This window comes from Arvicola amphibius, chromosome 3, assembly GCF_903992535.2.
Source record: "Arvicola amphibius chromosome 3, mArvAmp1.2, whole genome shotgun sequence".
NCBI lineage: Eukaryota > Metazoa > Chordata > Mammalia > Rodentia > Cricetidae > Arvicola > Arvicola amphibius.
Window position 1 is genome coordinate 129,254,331 of NC_052049.1, and position 24,654 is coordinate 129,278,984.

Genomic DNA, 24,654 nt, shown 5'->3' on the forward strand with positions numbered 1-24,654 from the left:
AACAAATCTTTGCTAATTTGGTAGGCAAAACAGACTGTTTCACTATTGCGTTAAACATAAGTTTTGGGAATAAATTAAAAAGCAAGTGTTAAAGGAAGATTAAAGCTCTAAAAGAAAACTGGATGTTGTCTCAGTGGAGCAGTTGGGGATTGCCTGTCTGCCTAAGTGACCCTGTGACCCTGGTGGAGCAGTTGGGGATTGCCTGTCTGCCTAAGTGACCCTGTGACCCTGTGACCCTGGTGGAGCAGTTGGGGATTGACTTCTAAGTTATGCGCTGCTGTCTCATGCGTTTTCTCTTTAAATCCTTAGGGAGAGAACTTTGGAGGAAAGGAGCATCTTTGCAACAGGTGTGCCTTTATTTTAATTTTTTAAAACTGTTTTACTGTACCCTTTAGCTAATGTCTTCCTTAAGACTGGTTAGTGGGTCCATGTGGGGTCTGGGGTTTAACCGTATATCATCTGCCTCAGTTTGTCAATGCCCACGGAGTAGGTCCTAGGGCATGAGGTCCTGTTATAAGTACTGTGTCACTCAGCTCGAGACAAGGGACTTTAATTGCAGTGAAGGTTTCCAGTAGGCTGTCACATCCTAAATGGGGTCTCCAACATCCTTACTGAGATTCTTCAGGGATTTTGGCTTTAGCCACAGAGCTGATTGTACTGTTTTAGATGATTCTTCCAGTGGAATAAGAAATGAAGGAAAAAGTGGATTTGTTTTGGGGTTTGGAGGCAGGTGTCCTGCTGTGTAGCCCAGGCTGTCCTTGGTCATGCCGGTCTCCTGTTTTAGCCTCCCCTGAACGCTGGAATAACAGGCATGTACCAACACACCCTGCTGAAAACAGTTCAAAATTGACTAAATGTTGTGATGTCAATGCCACTATGAAAGGTTTTATTTCTTTTTAATGTCTTTTCCGTATGCTTGGCTAATTAAAAATAAAAAGCACGATGCACAACACTTTACTTGGTACTAATTTTAACAACTCTCACGTGACCCCCGCTTGTGTCCCAGTTTGAGTGAAAGTCTTAACACAGTCTTCTCATCTCTCCAAGTTAGAGTGGGGTTTGGTTCAGGACACCCCCGGCTCCAAAGCTAGTGCTGGCGGCAGCTCCCCCTCCTGTTGGCTGCTCCCTTCCAGGCCTCCCACTTTGCTCAGTGGGGACATCTGGCCACTTCCAGACTCTGAGGAGGAAGGAACCAGGTACTTTGCCAGCATCCTCCATGCTCACTGCATCATCCTCTGCCTCTCCCAAGGCCTACTGCAGCTGCAGCGTGGCTTCCATCCTCTCCATCAGAGTGCATGCACACTCATGCATGGGTTTTGTCTGTTGGTAGTGTCTGTCTTCTTCCCTGATCCCCAGAGAAGCTGAAGAGTGGCATTCTGAGATGCACATCTATTTAATCAAGAGCATTGATTATTAGTTTGGAAATGAAACTTTGTCCTTGATGTAGGAGTTATCCAAGTGAATGCAAGGAGTCAATATTTTGCTAGAAACAGTAAGACAAATGTCTCCAAATCCCATGCTTTCTTAATTTATTGAATGTATCTATAGAAATCAGTCTTGCTGGGAGACATGTGTCTAGTGCCAGAGAACCCAAATGTAGTGGTCAAAGACAGACTGGCTAGCTTGAATACCTACAGGGTACCAGTTGCCATTCTGAGCCCTGAGGAATGTGTGGTGTGTTGAGTCCCTACCCTCGTGGAGTACTCTGGTTAGGAACAGAGGTGCAGTGAGCAGAGGAAGAAGACATGGCATCGTGGCAGATCAGTGAGGAAAAACTTCAAGGAGGGATAAAGATACGAAGATCCTGAGCTGTGAGAGAAGCCTCGCAGGGGGGAGGTCCCAAGCCCGCCTCTTGTAGAGGTGTGCGTCTAAGGCCAGTGCGACTACAGTGGTGTGCTCAGGCGTGAAGAGGCCAGATGCCAGATTAAGAAGGCTTTGTACAGTCTGGGACTTCATATGTATCTTATCAGAGGACTTCTGACCAGCAGAAGGCAGGATGGAAGTCATCAGTCAGTGTGCCGTGCTACCCCAGGGAGCCAGAGGTGCTTGGAAGGGCCTGAGCCTTAACGGTTGGAGTTGATGTAGTTTGTGTGAGCCTGGCAAGGTGAGAGCAGAGGATGTGAGGATGACGACGGGGAAAGGAGGAAGAGGTGGTCGGATGGAGGGAATGGAGAGACGTTAGGTGCCAGGAAAATAGTGCAGACCAAATTATGGCTACAGTGCCCCTGTGATGGAACCCCACCTTCTGATTCTCCATCCAGACCTGTAGTCAAGTGATGCTTTAAAACTCGATTAACCAAAACTCAAACCAACAATATAACATACAAAATCAAACCAAACAAAAACACCTTGGAGAATTGAACTAGTAGCATTAGAAAGCAGCCCAAGAGCAGAGAAATGGCTCTCTGGATCAGCTGTTGTACCTGCAGATGGAGGTGGGTGAGCAGCAAGAGGGATTATTTGTCCTTTTGTCAACTGCTGTGCTGTGTTGTGTTAAAGCAAATCTCTAAGCTGGAATAGAGTTTCAAAGCAGCAGGTGTAGAAAAGCAGACGCATCCCCAGCGCAGTTCTGTGGGCTCTTTGTGCAGATCAGCTGCACCGTTGCCTGCTTCTACCTTCACTGGCTTCTTGAGGTTTTGTTCCAGCCACGCTCAGGAAGAAGCCCACGCTTGTCTTTCAAACAGCACGATTTCCTCTCCTTCCACCTGACGTTTTTAAATGGGTCTCTTCCACTACGTGGTGGGTGGCGATTAGAGAATGTTTTGTTTTGTGTCTCTTACATATTTTCCATTTGAAACGTTTGTATCTTTAGTTAAGACGCATCCTTAGTAGAAGTTTAAAATTCTAATTTACTTAATGCCTGTATCTCTGGAGAGGGTTTCATCTGTGGAAACACTGCCACCTTGTGTTGTGGATGGGGAAATGTAACATTGGATGACCTGAAAGCCACCCTTTCATAGGGATCACACATCAGATGTTTACATTATGATTCTCACAGTAGCAAAATTACAGTTATAAAGTATCAGCAAAAATAATTTTCTGGCTGGGGTCACCACAACCTGAGGAAGTATCTGTATCAAAGGCTCGCAGCATCAGGAAAGTGAGGACCACCTGCTAGGACAAAATGTACTTTTTTGTATTTCATACATCCTAACCTGTGGTTTCTTGATGTCTCCCCAAAGCGGAGTTTGTCACACACTCAAGATGAAGGAAACGTGAAGTCAAATCAGCGGGAGCATCGCAGCTTTCAGGTAAGAAGGGGAAAGCAAGTGTATGCTATCTGCCCTACACAGCACTGAAGGGCCCACGAGAGGGCTCAGCACATACGGGAGCTTGCTGCCAAGTGTGGTGACCTGGGTTCAATCCCTGGGTCCCGAGTAGTGGAAGGAGAAATGCCCACTTTTAGCAAGTGACCTCCATGTATGTGCCTTGGTGTTCTCTCTCCTTTTCTCACTCTCTCCCCCTCGCCTCCCCCCCACATTAAATACATCAAATCAGATAAATAAATGTAATTCAAGAAGGAAAACAATTTGAATATTGTGTGTAGTGGGAAGAAGAGAATAAACAAGATAATGGTGAGGTGGGTGGGGCATTAGGAAAACTCGTTGTGGTCTGTGGCCGGTTTCTCACCAGTCCCTTCCTTAGGAACCGACTTTTCTCACAAATGTTACATAATTAAAACCTATACCATTGAAAACAAATATGTATAATTTAATATATCATCATATAAGCCATACATTTATGTTCATTTTAGAAAATTATGGTATACAAGTGAGAGCCACTAATGTCAAGAAAATAAAGCCTGCACTTGAAGTAGTATTTATTTTGATTAAGAAAAAAATAATTCCACTCAACTAACTTTCACTTTATGCTGGTTAAAGTTATCCGGAGGAATTATTACTTTCTAGTACATAAAAAGAACCATAACTAGTTTCTGGATTGTACCACTGTTGAACTAAATTGAACAGCTGCTTTTGGTTTTGTTTGGATTTTTTACCTTGTTGTATAGCATTAGGAAAGCAGGCTACAGCTGGATGTGGTGGCTTGTGCCTGTATTCCCAGCATTTGGGAAGCTGGGCACAAAGATTGTCATGAGTCCAAGGCCAGCCTAAACTATAGAGGAAGACCCTGCCTCTCCCCCCCCCCCAAAAAAAAAGGGGCTTTGGGAGCCGGTAGAGAGATAGCTCGATGGTTAAGAGCACAGACTGCTTTTGCAGGGAACCTGAGTTCAGTTCCCCGCACCCATGAAAGGTGACTCACAACCTCCTGTATATCTCCAGCTCTTGGGGACCCAGCACCCTCTTCTGGTCTCTGGAAGGATTGCATTTGTGGCGTGGGGGGGGGCATGTGTGCACTCTTGCATACACACACAAAACTAAAAACTTAAAATGTGTGAACTGAGCCCTTATATAGGAAATTATAATGTTTTGTCAGAGTCATCATATAAGTATCAGTTTGGGGAAAGAACTGGAATATTCTTATAAGTTTGTGAATTCTTAAGCAGAAGCTTAAAGTACACAACCTTCTGCTACTTTGTTTCCATTAGGTTGCTTCTAGGTTTCACTTATCACAGTGGAAATTCTATGCTCTTGTTTGGCTTTTGCTTTCCGGCTATTATAGCACTGATATATATTCCTGTTGGGTTTTAGATTTCTCAGTTGTGAGAGTTGTTGGAACTATAGTATTGAGAGTCAGGGATGTGGCTTGTGGAGGGCATGTGCAGGGCCTGGGCTTGGAACCCAGCAAGCCAGCAAAGCAAAATGCACAGAAAACTTAAAACAAAAACAAAAGATTCTTTTATTTTGTGTGTGTGTGCGTGCGTGTGTATGTGTGTGTATGCATGTGAAGTGGATGTCCACAGAAGATCTCCTTGGATCTAGAGTTGCAGGTTATGTCTACCCAGCATGGGTGCTGGGAACCTAATTCAAGTCCTCTGCAAGAACAGAAAACACTTAACTGGTGAGCCATCTCTTCAGCCCCCATGCAAAAAAGTATCATTTATACTTGAAACTGCTTTCTCCGTGCACATCTGTATGTGATAGCGGTGTGCCTTCAAAGTCTTCCTGTGGCATTGCTCTGTTATGTTGATCTATTATGTTTTTATTATTAAAGGATCTCGAGATTGAAAATGAAGATTTGAGAGAGAGGTTGAGGAAAATTCAGCAAGAGCAAAGAATACTCCTGGATAAAGTCAATGGCTTACAGTTACAGCTGAATGAGGTAAATAGTCTGAATTTCAAACGAAAACCCAAAGCTGTTGTATCAGCTGTAGCAATCATCCACAGTCAGTCTTGCCTGGGACCTGTCTCTTCAAGTCAGGGTGCTGACGGAGGTGAAATTCATTGGTGGTACTTGCTGGGTGTCGTAATCTTATTGGGGTGAAACCCTTCACTTCAGACATTTAGTGTTATACATGTGAAGTGGCATCAGACAGTTGACAGACTGACAGTGGGCTGTTAGGTGAGAAGACAGATCACCATGGGCTGCTGCACCTGAGGGGCCTTCTTGTGAGAGATCATGCTTCATTATGTTTTGAGAGAAAGCCAGATGGGCTGAGGAGGTAGCTCAGGGTATTGTTCCAAGCAGGATCCCAGAAGCAGTGGTATACATGTTGGTGCATCCTCTGGGGTGTACAGAGTTGGATGTGTAGGCTAGAGAGGTAGCACAGTGGTTAGAGCATGTACTGCTCTCGCAGAGGACCTGGGTTCAGTGCTCAGCACCCACGCCCAGCCGCTCACAACCTCCTGTAGCCCCAGCTCGAGGGGACCCAACACCTTCTTCTGGCCTCCACAGGCACCTGCACTCATGTGCACATATGCGCACATAAAACACATAACATACACGTAATTAAAAGTGAAATAAAATCCTTTTTCAAATGGATGTATGAGAAATTTCAAAAGTAAGAAATAACTATACGTCATTATTTTTAGGAGGGAAGGAGGAAATACCTGTAGTCCTGTTGAGCTGAGTCTCACTTTGAGTGCCTGTCGTTCCAAGATGAGTTGTCATGGGGAAGTCTCAGGGACGTGTCTGTTCATGAGGAAGAGGCATGCCACGGTGGTCCTCTCGGTGCTAGATTTTAGATGTCCTTAGCTGGTAGGCCCAGTGGCATCGTCTCGCTCTGAGGTCACTTTTTCACACTCAGTGTACAACTCCTGCGTTCTCCACTCATTCTTGAATTGAGGAAAAGCCAAAGTGTCTGATAACCTAAGAGAGCCTCAGCCCCAGGATGTGGATACCAAGAAGATATTGGAGAAACACAGAAGCAATGGATTGTGCAGAGAAAGGAAATCCAAAAATAAATCTCCAGACTGCCCACTGTTAGTATTATCCATAAGATAAAAGGATGTTTTATCTATGAGTTAAAAATAGGATGTTTTAAAGAAGGAACATTCTGATTCCAAAAATAAAATTGGAAAAATGTCCCATAGTCTAGCGAAGGGTAAGGACTTGACGGGTATGAAAATTTGGAGTTGGGAGAACAGATAAGAACCTCAGCCTCTGAGTTAATAGGTAACCCAGAAAGAGGAGAGAGCGATGGAAATCTCAAGGACTGAGGATTGTTGACAGAGGAGGAAGAAGAGCGTGTGAGTTGGGGAGACTCTTGACTCAAGAATCAAAACATTTTTGTAGTTAGTGAGTAGCATGAACAACAGCTCACAGGACAGACGTGGTACCCAGAGACATAGCTCCTCACATCCTGTCCCCAATCTTCAAGGCATGCACCACTCATCCTCAAGGTGTTTTCTAGGCTCATGTTCTTTAAGGAAAATGTTCAAGAATTAAAATGCATTTCTTCTTCTTAACCTTAGGAAGTAATGGTGGCCGATGATCTGGAGAGTGAGGTAGGATGCTACATTTTATTTTAAAGCCTACAGATGGCCTGTAAACGGGGGTGGGGTGGGAGGATGGCACTAAAGTGGAGATTCAGGCCCCGATCAAGGTGGACATGAACACTCTATTTCTGAACTCTATGTAGTATAGACATTACATATAGAACTCAACATAGTATAGACTTTATAGTAGATGTTACACATAAACCTCTACATAATATGGACTTTATGTATAGACGTTGTATAAGAACTTTACATATAGACATGACATATAGACATTTTCCATATAGATTTTACATATAGACCTTTTCATAAGTAGACTGCACATACTGAATTCAAAGTGTAGCCTTTGGGTCTGGCTAATAGGATAGCATAAGTTTTCATCTGTATGTTTTTACATCATCTTAATTACTAAAGTAAAAGTTTCGAAGGTAAAACAGAAACTGTGTATGGCTGGAAGACTGTTTTGAATGTAGTTTTCATGAAACTTGTTAAGGAAACAAACAAATTTAATTATAAAGAAGATGTCTGAAAATACTGATTTAAAACAATGAAATTTCAAATGCTCTAACAATATTGCTTATAGAGAGATAAATTTTATTAGTACATTTCTATAAATTTAGAAGTTCTGGTAATAATTAAAGTCTGCCAGATTGGAGACTCTCTCCAGCCAGTCCCCGGCATAATTCCAGTTCACGTTTTCAAAGTAAATGTTTACCCTGTCTCAAACAGAGGGCCAGTTTATTTTTCCTTCCCATTTCAGAGAGAAAAACTGAAGTCGCTTTTGGCAGCTAAAGACAAGCAACATGAAGAAAGCTTAAGAACCATTGAGGCTCTGAAAAACAGATTTAAATACTTTGAGGTACAGACAGATTAAATTATGTCCTCTATTCTTCTTCTTTACAGCGGGTAGTGGGAAGGGGCCTGGTGTCAGAACTGAACTTGAATTATGAATCCACTCTTTATTTAAAGTCCTTGAGTTTGTGGCCACTCTGGCAGAGCTGGGTGGCTTTCCTTAGCTGCGTAGATTTTGTAGGCTCGGTGAGAACATTTTAGTGAATGACATGTAGGTAACATTTAGTTGCTTCCTAGGCTCTCGTCCCTAACCTTCTCCAGTGTTTATTTGTACCTTTTCAAAGCCTTATGTATTGTTTTAGCCTGTGGCCTTACCGTGGTGTCACTATAAAGATGGGAGGATGCCGTGTAAGTGAGCCGTGACGCCACGGCTCCCAGGAAGGGCTCTGTGGGGCAGGCTTTTCTCGCTGCAGTCGAGCATGGCGATGCTCCGACTGCTGTAATCGTCTCTGTTTTGATCTGGGTTGGCATGGACAGATGTGCACATGTGGAAGGTCAGTGCACTGCACAGATAATATTGGAATACTTCAGTAAATTTTAAAAGTTAGGACAAACATCGTGGTTTTAGATTTATGGATGCCATCGAAGGTTATTTAGAAACACGGCTCTGTAAGCTTAAGAGCAAGCTGGTGACATTGTCTTCTGTTTTTCCTCACACTCGTGGATGTCACTTCAAAGCTGGTTTTGAAATCAAGCAGTAGGCCGTGTTTTCAAAGCTCTGGCTGTAGGTGGGGAGCTGCTCTGTGCAACATGCCTGCATTGACACACATGTAATCCCATGTGAAGGCTTTATTTTTGTCTGTACTCAGAGGGTTTTGGACAGAGATTTTCCCAGAAAGGGGCTCACCTATGGGAAATGGCAGAGCCAGGGCTTGAACCAGGCATTGTCGAACTGCTCTGCTGTGCTCTTCTCTGCCTTAGGGTGCTCATGAGTTCATCACAGCCTGACACCTGAAATCTGCATGCTGCTTAGTTTTCAATTCAGTATCAGGAGGCAGATTCAGCCTGTCTTAGAAAGTCACATTTTTCCGTTGCTTTCGACAAATGCATCAAGTTTAGAACTTTCAATAAGGCCATGCTAACCTAGAAAATAATTCATTTATTTTTCTTATCTCAAAGCCAGAATGTGTTTTTTTATGAAAATTATGCTTTATGTGTATGGATGTTTTGCCTGCATGTATGCCTGTGTGCCACATACCAGCGGCCCACGGAGCAGAAGAGAGCATTGGATTTCCTGGGACTGGAGTTACACACAGTTGTGAGCTGCCATGTGGGTGCTGGGAATCAAAGCTGGACCTTCTGGAAGAGCAATGAATGCTCTTTACTGCTGTATTTATTTACCTTTTAAAATAAAAATTATAGTTAAACTAAAATATATTATAAGATAGTTTAGTCTTAGTGTTAATGAGCACACGGCCAAGGTTTTTTTTTTTTCTTTGCATGATTTGTGTGTTATTTCCTCTTTCAGTGGGTGTGATCATGTTATATGCCCTGATTAGTCACTTTCCCATCAGGACAACGGGGACATTTTCCTGAGTCAGTGCATATTCATTGTGATGAATTTTTATACAGGCATTTTTTTTAAGCAAAAGGAAAATTCCAGGGCCTACTTACATGTCCTTATGAAATGAGTCATTTAATTCGGACTCACCATTTACAGAAAACCCTCCATGTCCATGCTCCTGAGCTCTGTGTCCGCAGATGAAAGGACAGTCAATAAAACACTAACGGGGAATCTCCCTACTGAACACATAGAGCTGCATAGCTTCTTGTTATTTTCCTAAAGTAATTCCATATACCAGCTGCTTCCATGGCGTTTACCTTCTGATGGACATTGCAAATAGTCTAGCAGTTAGTTAAAGCATGTGGGAGGATGTACATAGTCCAAGCCACGCTCTGCGCTCTGCCATGTGAGGGGTCTGTAAATCTTGATATCTCTGGACACACAGGCCTGACTTGTGTGTCCACAATATTTCTAACAATTGCACATCAAAATTATTTGTAGGTATTTATCTTGTTTATCATTGGGAGAAACCTGAGTACTTTAGAATAAGGCTAGTTTTATGCTTTAATTGAGAAATTAAGAAAAGATAAGGAAGCCAAGTTAAGTCTTTTGAACTCCTGTATGTATTGTGTGCCCCCCCCCATATACATGTAAGTCCATGTAGTGAATGATCATAGGCTCTAATATTAAATGCCGTGTAGCATGAACAGCTTACCTACCCTTCCATGTGCTTCACCCTGCATTTGGGCACTAACATTGGAGGTGAGTTAGTTTAGTTGTGAAATGCTGGGCTGTAGGTGACACTAACTTAGGTGTCAAATACTGGGCTGTGTTTGCCGTGCCCCCTAAGCTGAAGGTTGGCATTGAGCTGTTGGTGCTGACACACCCTGACCCTGGGAGAAAATCATTTTCACCTCTGCACTAGCCTGTGGACATCCTCACTTGGGAAAAGGGATGACCTAAGTGTTTTAGCCCAGGGCGTCTGAAGCGTCTCCCTGCCTTTCCCTCACTGATGGCATCCCACCCTGTGTAGGCCTTTGCCCCGGTTTATCCTGACAGTAGTAGTAGTCTGCAGCTCTGAAAAGAAGGGGTTCTCATACCCCAGAGTCAGCAATGGGTCCTTGCTGTGACTGTGGCCACTTTCTTCCCTCCCAGGCACAGTGATAGCAAATGGGAGGCTCCAAGGTTTTCAGTTCATCTGCAGCTCATTCCTCCTGTGTTCAAAGCAGTGCAGTTTCTCCTTGGAGCTCTTGGCTGATTTTGTTAATGTGCTTGCTCCCTCTGACCCCATCCGTTGCTTAGCACGCTGTCCTTTGTAGGCTCCAGGGGAGCAAGGCATGTCCAAGGTTGTTTTCAAGAATGGATTTGAATGGAACAGAGCATTTGACAAATTGGGGCCATGTACACCTAAAATATTTTAATTCACACTTCTGATTTCAGAGTGATCATTCAGTACCGGGAAGTTACTCCAGTAACCGTAAGTATTAACATGTGGACATACTGGGACGACTGTGCCTGTAGGCTGTACCCCCTATACACGGTGCTGCAAACAGGGACGATTGTGCCTGTGGGCTGTACCTCCTATACACGGTCTTGCAAACAGGGACCACTGTGCCTGTAGGCTGTACCCCCTATACACGGTGCCGCTGCTGCCCAGTGTCAGCTCCTGTCTCCGTGTTACACCCCACCAGATGGAAGGGTTGGCTCAGGTGGCACTTGGCCTCTAAGGTGAAATGTGGCAGACACAGAGGCCCTGTGTGTAGTGCCCAGGAGGCCAGAAGAGGGCTTGGAGCACCTGGAGATGAAGCTATAGATGGTTGTGAGCCGCCGTGAGTGTACTGGGAATCGAACCTGGATCCTCAGGAAAAGCAGCCAGTTCTTTAAACCACTAAACTACCATCTCAAACTCAGGATTTATTATTATTTTTTAATGGAAAGAAACAAATGTTTTCTGATGGGGAAAAATTGATTTCAGTGCAAGTAAGTATTTCACATGTTCATAGGCAATTGCTTATTTATTATTTTAGAATTACCCATATTTCATCTTCTCTTTTTATTCTCTAGTTTGATATAGTTTCTCTAGAAAACCTATCTTTTTGCTTCTCTAGCTAAGACCAACAGTAATGTTAACCTATAAATTTGACTGATTATACATTTTATAGTAATCCTGTAGCCTATTTAACCTAACAGTATTGTGGATTTCTTCTTTTAAAGTGTTTATTTTATTTTAGAATACGTGTCTCCGTGTGGATAAGTAAGTCCACAGAAGCCAAACAAAGGAGTGTCAGATCCCCCGGTTCTGGAGTTTCAGGCGGTGTGAGTGCTGGGGACTGAACTCATGTCCTCTGGAAGAGCAGCAAATGCTCTTGCCCACTGAGCCATCTCTCCAGAAAGTCTTACGTATTTCCGAAAACCACCCTTAGGACGTACTGTTGAGCTCACTGTAGATGCTTTCTTTCCTTTTGCTGACAGAAATAATACAGGAAAAATATGGCTACTTCAGAAAAGAATAGTTTTATATTGTACTGCTTTTGTATTGATTATATAGTAAAAGGCAAGAAATTATACCGATTTTAGCCCACACTAAGCCAACTTTGTCATGAATATTTAAAATATCATTTATTGCTTTAATTAGGAAAAGAAGACATGCTTCAGAAACAAGGTCAAATGTACCCGACAGACTCTCAGGTGAGACTTTGTTATTCAGCCTAAAAAAACCTATCTAAAGGGCTCTAGATATGGTGGTGTTTGCTCTTGTAGCCAAATCTCTGGGAGTTTGAGGTCAACCTGGTCTACATAGCAAGTTCCAGGCCAGCCTGGAACATAGTGAGACAACTGTCTAAAAAGAAAAAGAAAAGCAAAACAAAAACCTCATTTTTAAAAAGAAAACGTCTGGGTTTGTCTAAAATGAAGAAACCTTACAGGGTGGTGGTGGCACACATCTTTAATCCCAGCACTCGGGATGCAGAGGCAGGCAGATCTCTGTGAGTTCGAGGCCAGCCTGGTCTACAAGAGTTAGTTCCAGGACAGGAATCAAAAGCTACAGAGAAACCCTGTCTCGAAAATCCAAAAAGAAAAAAATGAAAAAAGAAGAAACCTCTGTATATCTACTAAGTATGTTAGCACTGAATAAGGTTTTCATGACAAGTTTGTCTTGCTCTTTTGAGTTTAATGAAAGTACACACTGACTGCTGTTTCTGGGGCCCTAGAGAGTCTGTGGTGACAGCGGCTGACGAGGTTGAACTTCCCGTCCTGTCCTCTGATCTTCAGCCTTCGTCAGGAGTGTTAGCTCCTCTGTGTGCCATGTAGGAGGGCAGTGGTGCGAATCATTCAAAAGGAGTTGGGCATTGACATGTATTTTTTCTTCGCAATTAAATAGTTATCCTTTGTTTCAAAACTGACTTCAAAATACAGAAAGTTTCCAAGAGGTAGAATATTGACTGATTGTTTACCTACTCATCTGGCGTGTGTGAAGCCCTGGGTCCCATCCCAGTACTGCAGAAGCCTTGTGTGCCGGTGCTTATCTGTGGCTCTGCACTTGGGAGGGGGAGGCAGGAGGAGCAGAAGTCAAAGGTCAGATGCAGAGGTTTTTCTGAGGCTAGCCTCGGCTCCTGAAACCGTCTCAAGAAAAGAATAATAATTAAAGAGTGAGTGATGGATATCCCTGAGTCTTCAGTGAGGGGAGTAGCTAGAGTCCTCCATGTTTGGGAGGACTAGAGAAATATTTGATTGTAATAATGTATAAATAGCATGGAAGTTTGACTCTGTATATATAACTTCTCGGCAAAGTATACTAGTGTTAGTCCAAAGATAACTGAGGGGTTGGAAGCTAGTCTAGAGACAGGCCAAGCCCAGGAAAGTGTTTTATGTTGGCAATTTCTTTCTCTTGAAAAAGAACAAGGCAGTTTTAATTTACCCAAATAGCTTAAAAAAAAACATTCTGCCCGTTGAAATAATAGGATGTCCTCATGGCCCATGGCATTTATTGATGAGTTAGTACTTATATAAAGATCATTGTTGCTACATAAGGAAAGTAAAAATATTGAGTCCCCCATGATTATTTGCCCTGATAGTTGAACTATCTCTCTCACAAGTTCAATTGTGCTTCTTTTTTGCCAGCATTAATTAATCAAGGGAACAAGGTATTATCAATCAAATTTATATTAAGAATATGTGCTAGAATTTCTATTTATCTTCCTGCTAGAAGGAAAAGGCATGTCTTTTTTTTTTTTTTTTTTTTTGAGTTGATTGACGTTTCCCTGATAATTCTCAAACAAGATGGGCTTATTTTGGTAGAATTTTTAAAATGTAAAGAGCATTATATTGGAGTTAACAGTGAGAGTGCTCAGATGTCACATATATTTTATTAGAAATTTAATAACATGCGTGGATCAGCCTGGTGGCTTAGCTGGTAAAGACACCTACCTACAAGCCTGCTGACCTAAGTTCGAACCTTGGGGCCCACGTCGTGGGAGGGGAGAAGCGACTCTCACAGTTTGCCCTCTTATCTCCATATATGTGTACCTCACAAAACAAGTAAACAAACAAACAAATAAAAGGAGGTTTAATAATATAGTTCTATGAAATTATTTACATATTCAAGATTTGGTCCTTACTTGGGGGTTCTGACGGCTCGTTTTAGGAAGCCTAGACAAATAACATAATGGAATAATAAGCATGTCTTGCTAGAACTGGTTTTCTTATGTAATAGAGGCACGCTGAATTGAGAAAGGGCCCCAGGGGCCCCAGCTATTTTCTTTAGAAATTGACCTAAAAACTCTCACGATGTTTTAAGCATGTTGAGGAAATTCTACCCAGAGCTGTGTTTCTTGTTATAAAATTGATCCTTTATTTTTTCCCACACCCATCTCTCCCATCTCACTGTCTGAAAGCCCTTTGACTGCTGCTGATGTAGATGACAGAGGTCTCTCGGTGTCTTCTGTAGGCCCTGTAGTTGATGTCTGCTTTTCTTCTGCAGTGCGCGTCCCCGGGCGGAGCCGCCCATCTGCAAAGCAGGTCTATGCTAAGACCTCTGGAGCTCTCTTCACCCAGTCAGACCGCATACTCGGAAAATGAGATTTTAAAGAAGGAATTAGAAGCGATGAGAACTTTCTGTGACTCGGCCAAGCAAGACCGACTGAAGCTGCAAAACGAGCTGGCTCACAAGGTGGCAGAGTGCAAAGCCCTGGCTCTGGAGTGTGAGCGCATCAAGGAGGACTCAGATGAGCAGATCAAGCAGTTGGAAGATGCCCTCAAGGACGTGCAGAAGAGGATGTACGAGTCCGAGGGGAAGGTCAAGCAGATGCAGACCCACTTCCTGGCCCTGAAGGAGCACCTGACCAACGAAGCAGCCACAGGGAGCCACCGCATCACCGAGGAACTGAAGGAGCAGCTGAAAGACATGAAAGCCAAGTATGAAGGTGTTTCCGCGGAGGTGGGAAAGCTGAGGAACCAAATCAAACAGAGTGAGATGTTGGTGGAAGAGTTCAAGAGAGACGAAGGCAGGTTGGTGGAAGACAATAAGAGGCTGCAGAAGGAATGCAGCGCGTGTGAGGTGGAGAGGGAGAAGAAAGGAAGACGGCTCGCCGAGGTGGAGGGCCAGCTGAAGGAGCTGCTGGAAAAGCTGGCCCTCTCCGTCCCCGCGGAGAAATTTGAGAGCATGAAGAGCTCGCTGTCCAGTGAAGTCAACGAGAAAGCGAAAAGGCTCGCGGAGGTGGGCCGGGACTATGAGGACTCTCTGGGGGAAGTTCGACAGCTGAAGAGGGAGCTGGAGAGCGCCAGGGCCAAGCTGGCCCAGCACATCAGACCGGAGGAGCATGAGCAGCTCAGGAGCAAGTTGGAGCAGAAGTCGGGAGAGCTGGGGAAGAAGGTCACAGAGCTAACCCTCAAAAACCAGATGCTACAGAAAGAAGTGGAGAGAGTCCACATGGACAACAAGCGTCTCAGCCAGCAGGTGCACAGCCTCACGGTGGAGATGGAGACGTGCTACGTGCCTCTGAAGGCGAGTGAGGAGATGAAGAAGGCCCACAACGTGAGCGTGGAGGAACTGAACAAGAAGCTTTCGGATGTAACGCAGAGGTACACAGAGAAGAAGCTAGAAGCAGAGAGGCTGCTGGTGGAGAGAGACAGGCTGACTAAGAATGTCAGCCGCCTGGAAGCTGGGTCTGTAGCTCCCGAAAAACATGAAAAGGAGCTAATGGGTCTGAAGTCCAATATTGCCGAGCTCAGAGAGCAGCTGTCTGAACTTAATAAAAAATGTGCAGAGGATCAGGAGAAAATGCGTGCACTCTCATCCGAAAACACTAGCTTGAAAAAGACTCTGAGTAGCCAGTATGTGCCCTCCAAAACCCATGAGGAGGTGAAGGCCTCACTGAGCAGCTCACTGGAGAAAACCAACAGAGCGTTGCTTGATGCCAAGAAAAGGTTTGACGACATGAGCCAGGAGTTTTCAAAACTAAGAGATGAGAATGAGGTATTGAGAAGGAACCTGGAGAACGTTCAGAATCAAATGAAAGCCGACTACGTGAGCCTGGACGAGCACTCAAGAAAGCTGAGCACCGCGAGTCAGAGCCTGAAGGAGGCGCAGGACACGAACACTGCCATCCTGGCCGACTACCGCCGAGGTCAGGAGGAGATCCTCACGCTGCACGCTGAGATTAAGGCCCAGAAAAAGGAGCTCGACACCATCCAGGAATGCATCAAGCTGAAATACACTCCCCTTGCCCGCTTGGAAGAATGTGAGCGCAAGTTCAAGGCCACGGAGAAAGGACTGAGGGAGCAGTTATCAGAGCAGACACACAAGTCGCGCCTCAAGGAGGAAGAGGTCAAGAAAGGCAATCAAGAGAATGAGCGGCTGAGGCTGGAGCTTGCTGCCCTTCAGAAGGAGTTGAAGGGGAGGAACGCTCTGGTGGAAGAGGCCAGGGAAGCGGAAAGAGCGCTAAGCGGGAAAACAGAAGAACTCAACAAACAGCTGAAGGACCTGTCCCAGAAGTACACCGATGTGAAGAACGAGAAAGAGAAGCTGGCAGAAGAAAAGGCCAAGCAAGCCTCCGAGGTCCTCGCAGCCCAAAACCTTCTGCAAAAGCAGCCCGTCCCACTGGAGCAGGTGGAGGCTCTAAAAACATCTCTCAACAACACAATCGAGCACTTACGGGAGGAACTGAGGAGCAAGCAGAAGTGTCTGGAGAAAGAGCAGCAGACAGTGAGCAAGCTGCAGCAGCTGCTGGAGAATCAGAAGAACTCCTCGGTGCCCCTGGCGGATCATCTGCAGATAAAGGAAGCCTTTGAGAAAGAGGTCGGAATCATGAAAGCCAGCCTGAGAGAAAAGGAGGAGGAAAGCCAGAACAAAACCAAGGAAGTCTCCAAACTCCAGACAGAGGTTCAGAACACCAAGCAGGCGCTGAAGAATTTAGAGACCAGAGAGGTCGTTGATATGTCAAAATACAAAGCCACGAAGAACGATTTGGAGACCCAGATCTCCAACTTAAATGACAAACTGGCCAGCCTGAACAGGAAGTATGACCAAGTGTGTGAGGAGAAGTTCGCTGCCAAAGACGCGAAGGAGCTGCTTCATCTCAGCATCGAGCAGGAGATCAAGGACCAGACGGAGCGGTGTGACAAGTCCCTGACAACCATCATGGAGCTGCAGCAGAGGATACAGGAGTCCGCCCAGCAGATCGAAGCGAAGGATAACAAGGTAGGCATGGTGCGGCCGGTGGAGCGGAAACCCACATGACAGGTGTGACTCCGTAGCATGTTGTCCCGCAGACAGGTGTGTAAAACCGTTCCTGACACACCACCCTTCCAATTGACTATGGGTGTGTCAAAAAACCTCTAAATTGAAAAAGCACAAAAATCAAAGGCTTTCTTCTTTCTGTTCCTTTGGCTGAAAATTAAGGGAAAAGGGGAGAATAAGGTTCGCTTCCTTGTAGCGATGAATCAGGATCTGGTGGGCGTCTTCCTTGAGAAGTCAAAGTCACTGGGAACATCCAGACACCATCTCCCTACTCACCCGTACCAGTGCACCGAGCCCACGTCACCGTTTTACAGACCCGGGATGGCCTGGGATGTTTTGTCCTTTTGTGTTGTGCTGTGTCCTGTGCACCCTTTCTCGCTCCGTCTCTACACTCAAGTCCACAGTGGCCAGTCTCACCTGTGGTTGGCAGTTCCTCCAAAATCTCAGGCTTTATTTTAGCTTCGCCATTCATTAAATTAAAACATTTTAAGAGCAGGATTCATAATTTATCCTTCCCTCTTGGTTTTCTTCCTTATGGTCCAATTTTACAGAATAGCTACATAATAATATTTTTGAAGCTGGTAGATGTCTAGTTTGCACCATGGAGATGAACTATGAAGACTGATTGCAGCTTAATGCATTCACTAAGTAATTACGAAATGGCCTCTACCCTCTGGAGAAATACGGAGTGAGTAAAAGCAGGCTCAGATCCAGCTCTCCTCGGCAGCACGTCTGCCTGTAAGATCCAGCATTTAAATCCACTCAGCTTATGTGCAAAGTCGTTAGGAGGCAGCAGCACATCATTGTGATAGCTAATGCCTGCATCTACTTCCACACACTGCTAGTTAGTAAACAGTGCCACTCCCGGGACCGCGGAGCCGGCTTAGCAGCTAAGAGCACTTGCTGGCTGCTCTTCCAGAAGACTTAGCAGCAATGTTGGGCAGCTTACAACCCCCTGAAATTCCTGCTCTGGGGGAGCATGATGCCATCTGCTGGCCTCAGTGGGCACTGCATACACACACACACAAAATCTTCTAAAAAACTGAATAAATAATACAACCTTCAATGGGAAGAAAAAGTTAATTTGCGTGTACATGAGCCAAGCTCTTTTACTTCCCATGCTCCATCTAATAAAACCCCTTTCCAGTATTCACACCGCACCTGGAGGATAGTTCAGATGCCTCAGAGGACCCTTCCTACTCATAGAACACCAAGCTCATGACCCAGCCCTAGCATGTGTGTGATGTTTATTCTCAGTTTGGCGTTGTCTTTGGAAGAGATTTCCCGAGGGACTTCAGGCCCAGAAATTGTAAGAATAGTTAGCACGCCGTGGGTACTGTTGGTAGAGTCTCGGCAGCATCCCACCTGCTGCTTACAACTTGCCTCAAGTGGGGAGTGTTTGCTGTGCAGAGGTGTTCATCAGAAATGATGGCACGTGGTTTCCTACAACCTCCCTCTGTCTCTCAAAAGATCACTGAACTGCTGAATGACGTAGAAAGACTGAAGCAGGCACTCAACGGCCTTTCCCAGCTCACCTACACCAGTGGCAGCCCCAGCAAGCGGCAGAGCCAGCTGGTGGACACGCTGCAACACCGAGTGAGAGACCTGCAGCAGCAGCTGGCTGTGAGTATCCAGGGCACGAGGGGCGGGACCGGCTGAGTGAGTGTGAGTATGTGTGTGTGTGTGTGTGTGTGCGCGCGCTCTCACAAAGCTTCCATGCAGCTGATTACACACTCGTGTGTAATCTTTGCTTAATGTCACCATTGTTTGTGGTATGATAGTGTCATTTATTTGATGCCTACTGTATGCCAGTACAATAAGCATTCCGTCATTTTCTCTCTAAGCTGTGCCTCTACCCCATTCCACAAAGCAGGGTGGTTTAATGAGACTTCCTTGACTCATGACTCTGTGTCACAGTGTGGGAGAAGCTGTCACACAGGAGAACAAGAGTGAGAGGGGGCAAAGGCCCCTCATAAGGACTCTGGCAGGAAGAAGCCTGTGATAATGACACCAGTAATGTGGGCACTGGAGACTGGGCGCTGTTCCTGCCGCCTGAGGTCTGGAGCACCTTCCAGCAGCTCTTTCCCTGGCAGGGAAGGCTAGCAGGCAATTGGGAATTGGCTCCAAAGAGGAAGGAAGAACTTGGCATGAGTCCGTAAAGCATTTTGATGGGTGAAAGGAAGACAGAGGAATCTTCCAGGCCACGAAAATAGTGTGGGAAGACCCACTGAGGCGGAATCTGGCCACCATGACCAGGGAGAGACGAAAGGCAGACCTAGTGGGGTGTGGCAGTAAGCCAACATCCTAGAGACAGAGGATGGGGGTGGCTCAGCAGTAACAACACACGGTGCACAAGCCTGACAACCCGGGGACGCACATAAAGGTGGGAGGAGAGAACCGCTCCTCAGGCCCGCCCTCTGCCTCCATGTGTGCCCACGTTCTCATTCATATTCTCCCTCTCCTCCTCCCACACTAAAACAACAATAATAACAACAACGCCAACACAGTTTTTTAAAAAAAAGGCCTGAGCTTGAGCGATGGCTCAAGCGTTAGAAAGTTAGAAGCATACACTGCTCTTGCGGAGGACTCAAGTTATGTTCCCTGCACCCACGCTGAGCACAGCAGCTCACAACACATAACTCCAGCTACAGGGGATCTGATGCCTCAGCCTCTGTGGGCTCTGCACTCATACACACACACTTGCACACACGTACACACTTAAAATAATAAAAATAAATATTTTAAAAAAGACTTGGCTTTTGCTATTTGAGACTGAGTTGTGGGGACTCGGAAGACCAAACCGATGGGTTTGGATTCTCTCTCATATGTAAGGAGGCAAGCCCTGAGGTCTTTGAGCCAACACTGATGAAAAGGAAGAGCTAGCTCAACCCTGGAAGCATGACAAAGGGAACACGGGAAACAAGAGGGGAAGCTTTTGTAGTGGCCTGAAGGATAAGTTGCCAAGTTCATAGCAGTAGAGGTAAACTGAGGCAGCAGTCCCCTGTGACTTAGGATAATTGGTATTGCTTTCCCAGTAAAGTCCTGTGCATTATGGGAAAATCTTACAGTAGCTCCATCATGGTAATTCAGCATCTGTGGTTTGTTCTAAGAGTGGCAGGAGCCCTTTAATAATCTGCCAGTCTGCAGCAGGAGGTCTTGGCGCAGCATTGCCACAAGCCTCCTGGTCTTGCAGATGTGGGTGCTGATGTTGTCATCTGTCTCCCTTCCCGTGGTTCTAGGATGCTGACAGACAGCACCAGGAAGTCATCGCTATCTATCGGACACACCTTCTCAGTGCGGCACAGGTAAGCACTGCTGTGTCTTTGGAAAGACTATTCATCTTAGAGAAAAATAAAATACTGTTTTTATTTTTTGGATAATCTTACATGAATGTAATTGACATTTGAAGTTGCTCTAGCCCATATGCTTATTTAAAAATAATTGTGTTTCTTTTAATCATGGCTTGCATATCTCCCAGAACAATTTACAAAGCTGTACAGCAACACAACATCTTAAATTTAGTGTTGTGTCCATCTGCTTGTCACTCATACTCCAGACAGTGTGGCAGCACACGGTGGCAGCTCACGCTAGCAGTGTCTCTAGCTGGGATAATGCCTGACATCGCACGTGGCTGTCAGCAGGCAGAGGGAGAGTCGAGGGGACTGCATATGTTTCCTGGTGGCTTCGGGGGTTCTTTGAAGTACAGAAAGCTTAGTCTGAAAAGGACAAAGGGGGTATGCTTTGAATTGTTGTAACTAAGGAAAACTGATCTGTTCTGAGACACTTGCTAGTGATCTACGGAGCTGTAAACTTAGAGAAGGAGAAGGCGGTGAATCCTCTTGTCTAGTGGTGGCCTGAGAAAGCCTTCAAAAAACTCACGCTAAGAAAATGTTTAGGGTGTGAGAGAGGGGTTGTTACTGCTCTGTGGCAGCCGTGTGAACAGCGTCTCCCGGGTTCTCAGAATAAATTGTTCAGGAAAATGAACGGAGAGAGACAAACGTTGGAATGACAGGCAAGCGATAATAGGAATTATTTGGGTTTGGAAATTGTTAGGCCACACTGTTCTGGGAAAAAAAAAAAAAGAAGAAGGGAGGGTGAAAGATGGGTGCTGAGAGCAAATTTCAAAGAAACATGATTTTTTTTTCAAAGAAAACTTAAATAGTAAATATACTTTCTGACATGGAATTCTACTTGTTCTGTAAGGACAACGGGCACTGAGAGGGAGGGATGATGGTATGTGAAGGGTGCTTCCCTGCTCCTGTTTGGGTGGGAAGGACATTTGCTGAGATCAGTGGGCAATAGAGTAGCACATTTACGAGGGGAATTAGAGAAGCGCCGGGCTGGCTGGAGAGATGGCTTAGTGGGTAAATGCTGGCCAAGCATGGGGACCTGGGTTCAGATCACAGAACCCGTGTAAAGAGACAAACATGGCTACTACCTGAGTGCCTAGAACCCCAACTCCCAGGGTAGTGGAGACAGGAGGACCGCTGGGGCTGCCACCAGCCTAGCTCCTGGGTCAGAGAGAGGCCCTGTCTCAGGAGAATAAGGCAGTGCTAGATAGAGCAGGATACCCACCCAATATCCTTTCCACGAGTGTGTGTGTGTGTGTGTGTGTGTGTGCACGCTCGCACGCACATACACACACACACACACACAGAGAGAGAGAGAGACTCGATATTAGAAAGGATGAGAAACATTCTGGTCTTGGCCAGAGGGGGCAGAGCAAAAAAAAAACCTGACAACTTGACAGACATTTCTCTGAAATCTAAGGTTGTCTTCTGCTGAGTCCTAATGAGGCAGCAGCAGCAGTTGGCATCTGAAGTCACCTTGCCGTCTGGCATCGTACAGTTAACTATGGATCCAGTTTACTCAACTGTGGCTAGCGTTTGAAATTTAAAAACAGATTTGGGAGGCATGACTTTTTATATTCATGGACACATCCTTCCAAAATCTATTCAGATGCTCCAATAATAAATTAATAAAAAAGAAGCAAGTAGAAACATGTAAGCCTACCACAGACTTGCATCTGTTTCACCCTGCTTCTTTAAAACGTGTGTGTGCTTGCACATGTGTGAGTGTGCAGGTGCACATGGAGGCCAGAATAGGACACCGAGTGCCTTTATTCCTCTGCACTCTGCCTTGTTGCCAGGGCAGGGTCTCTCACGGAACCTGAAGCGAGGCTGGCCAACCAGAGAGCTCCACCCTGAAATGCAGCCTTGCCCAGGGTTTTTTTTTTTTTTGGTTTTTCGAGACAGGGTTTCCCTGTAGTTTCTAGAGCCTGTCCTGGAACTAGCTCTTGTAGACCAGGCTGGCCTCGAACTCAGAGATCCGCCTGCCTCTGCCTCCCGAGTGCTGGGATTAAAGGCATGCACCACCACCGCCCGGCTTGCCCAGGGTTTTTATGTGGTGGCTGGGGATTCGAACCCAGAACCTCACGTTTGCACAGCAGCCATTCCTCCACACTGGGCCTTCTCCCCAACCCCTGGTTTAATGGCTTTCTCTAAAATATAAACAGCTAACACGCTCAACTTTGCAACAGGGGAGACGCCAATGTGTAAGAGGTACCTTTAGCTTTAGTGTGGGCCAAGTGTTTATAGAATGTGGTCTTTTATGTTCTGTTGGGTGGAAGTGTAAATTGTTCTTTCTAGTAAGGAAAATTTTAAAGTACTTTGAAAAAAAAACAAATATTGGGCTGTTTTGTTGTGGTGGTTATTGTGGTTTGATTTTTTTTGAGTCAGGTCTCATATAGCCCAGACTGCCCTTAAATTCCTGATCCTCTTGCTGCCACTTCCTGCGTGCTGGCCTTATAGCTGTTTACTGTGCACCACTGCTAAACCTGCCTTTTGAGCCAGTTATTTCTTCTCCAAGTGTCTGGCTATAAAGATTGTGTGTGTGTGTGTGTGTGTGTGTGTGTGTGTGTGTCTTAAATCTCTGAAATTAGGAAAGAGGCAAAGAAATTTAAAGTCTGTATATTGGGATATTGCATAAAAAATTAACAGCTAGCTGGCCTTGGAGAAAGATTGCTGTGACACTGGGTGCAAAGGCAGCTGCAGAGATATGTCATCTTGCTTATGCAAAAATTATAAGCATGGGAATTATTTTTTTTTCAGTTCTATTCTCCTTAAAGGGGCAGAGCAGAGAGATGGCTGAGTGGGCAAGGCACTGTTCCACAAGCTTGAGGACCACAGTTCAGATACTCAGCTATGCAGAAATACTGAGTTGGTATGTCAGCAAGATCTAAACCCAGCTGGCAGGAAACAGAGACAGGAGCCCTGGGGCAAGCTGGCTAGAAAGACTCATCATCCAAATGGCAAACTCTGGTTTCAAGTGACAGCCTCTGCCTCTGTATAGAAGGCATGTATACACGTGCTTGTAGCTTACTGTTTCTAATGTATGCAGCCCTACACAGCAGAGACCATTGCTGTCCATTGGGTTTTGCTCATAAGTGTTAAGAGCAAGAGCCCCTTCTTGGGACCCGACACCTTTATTTCCGTGGCCCAGTTCCTGTGGGGTGCTCTTACCTTGGTGAGGGGTTCACCCGTGAAACAGCCAGATGTGCTCTAGGATAAAGGCTTCCCCTCTTTATCAGTTCAGTAAAGATGACACGCGGTGTTTCTTCCCCTCTTCCTTCTCTCCAGGGTCACATGGATGAAGACGTACAGGCGGCCTTATTGCAGATCATACAGATGCGACAGGGCCTTGTGTGCTAGAGTCAACTGATGCGGAGCCTGTCCTGCTGGTGCTATGCATTCTGGGTGCAACTCCATGGCTCTTCTGGGCCTGACTCTGATAGTATCAGTAAAATAAAAATATATTTTGTTCTCTTGTTGAATTTTATTTTATTTTTATGAGACAAACATGTCATTGAGTTTTTCAGTTGGTTCAAACCTTAGATCTTGTGTATGTTCATTTCACACAGTGGCAAATGGCATGCACTATGTCTTTTCTATTCATACTTTTTAAAACTATATCTTAAAAATGGTGAGCCCCTAATGAAATGTGAACCATTTGAGTGGGGCCATATGAAAAGGGGCTGAAGTAAGCACTTAAAGATTGATTTTGGAGAAATGAATTCAGCTGTTAGCCATTTGTAAGTGCATCAAAAGATCTTCCAGGAACTGAGGAGATGGCTTAGCCAGTAAAAGGCTTTTCAGGCAACCATGAGAATCTGAGTTCGATCCCCAGGATCCAGTTTCCCACACCCAGGTGCAGCGGGGCGCACCTGTCATCCCAGCACTGAGGAGGCAGAGAGAGCAGAACCTCTGAGCCTCTGAGCACGCCCAATCAAAGTAGCCAGATGCAATTCACAGAGACCCTGTCTCAAACAATAAGATGGAAAGTAATTGGTGAAGACGCCAGATATCGGCCTCTGGCCTCCACATGCGCACACGTGCGCGTGCGCGCACGCACGCGTACGTACTCATACTCACAAGCACATCATTTATTTTCTCATGTGATGTTTAAGCTTTACAAACTTTGTAGGAGTGGCTATGGACTAGCCGAGGTGCGTCTTTATTGAGCAGCATGATGAGTCCCTTCGACTTTGTTTCTCTTCTTACACTAATACCTTTTAAAGTATCCCTTCATAAATGTTTGCGGCGCTAAGTTCCACTTAGATCAAGAAGAGGCAGGCACGGAATATTTGAGGAATTTATCAGAAGATTGCCTCCTGGTCTCCGTGGCAGAGCGTTAGCCTTTTGTTCCTTGTGCTTGACATTTCTTGCCGT

General features: G+C 45.3%; 1 protein-coding gene across 4 annotated transcripts in view; it reads left to right on the top strand.

Moving 5' to 3' along the window:
• Positions 1 to 23,759, top strand: part of Uaca (uveal autoantigen with coiled-coil domains and ankyrin repeats) — an 87,305-nt gene extending 63,546 nt beyond the window's left edge. For all 4 annotated transcript variants that reach the window (XM_038323654.1, XM_038323655.1, XM_038323656.1 and 1 more), the window contains exons 9-19: positions 310 to 347; positions 3,183 to 3,251; positions 5,113 to 5,220; positions 6,813 to 6,845; positions 7,597 to 7,695; positions 10,633 to 10,669; positions 11,828 to 11,880; positions 14,171 to 16,888; positions 18,398 to 18,550; positions 20,167 to 20,232; positions 23,566 to 23,759. In XM_038323654.1, coding sequence (XP_038179582.1) covers positions 310 to 347; positions 3,183 to 3,251; positions 5,113 to 5,220; positions 6,813 to 6,845; positions 7,597 to 7,695; positions 10,633 to 10,669; positions 11,828 to 11,880; positions 14,171 to 16,888; positions 18,398 to 18,550; positions 20,167 to 20,232; positions 23,566 to 23,637 — 3,446 coding nt within the window. In that variant the 3' untranslated portion in view covers positions 23,638 to 23,759. The remainder of the gene's footprint in view (positions 1 to 309; positions 348 to 3,182; positions 3,252 to 5,112; positions 5,221 to 6,812; positions 6,846 to 7,596; positions 7,696 to 10,632; positions 10,670 to 11,827; positions 11,881 to 14,170; positions 16,889 to 18,397; positions 18,551 to 20,166; positions 20,233 to 23,565) is intronic.
• The last annotated feature ends 895 nt before the right edge of the window (positions 23,760 to 24,654 follow it).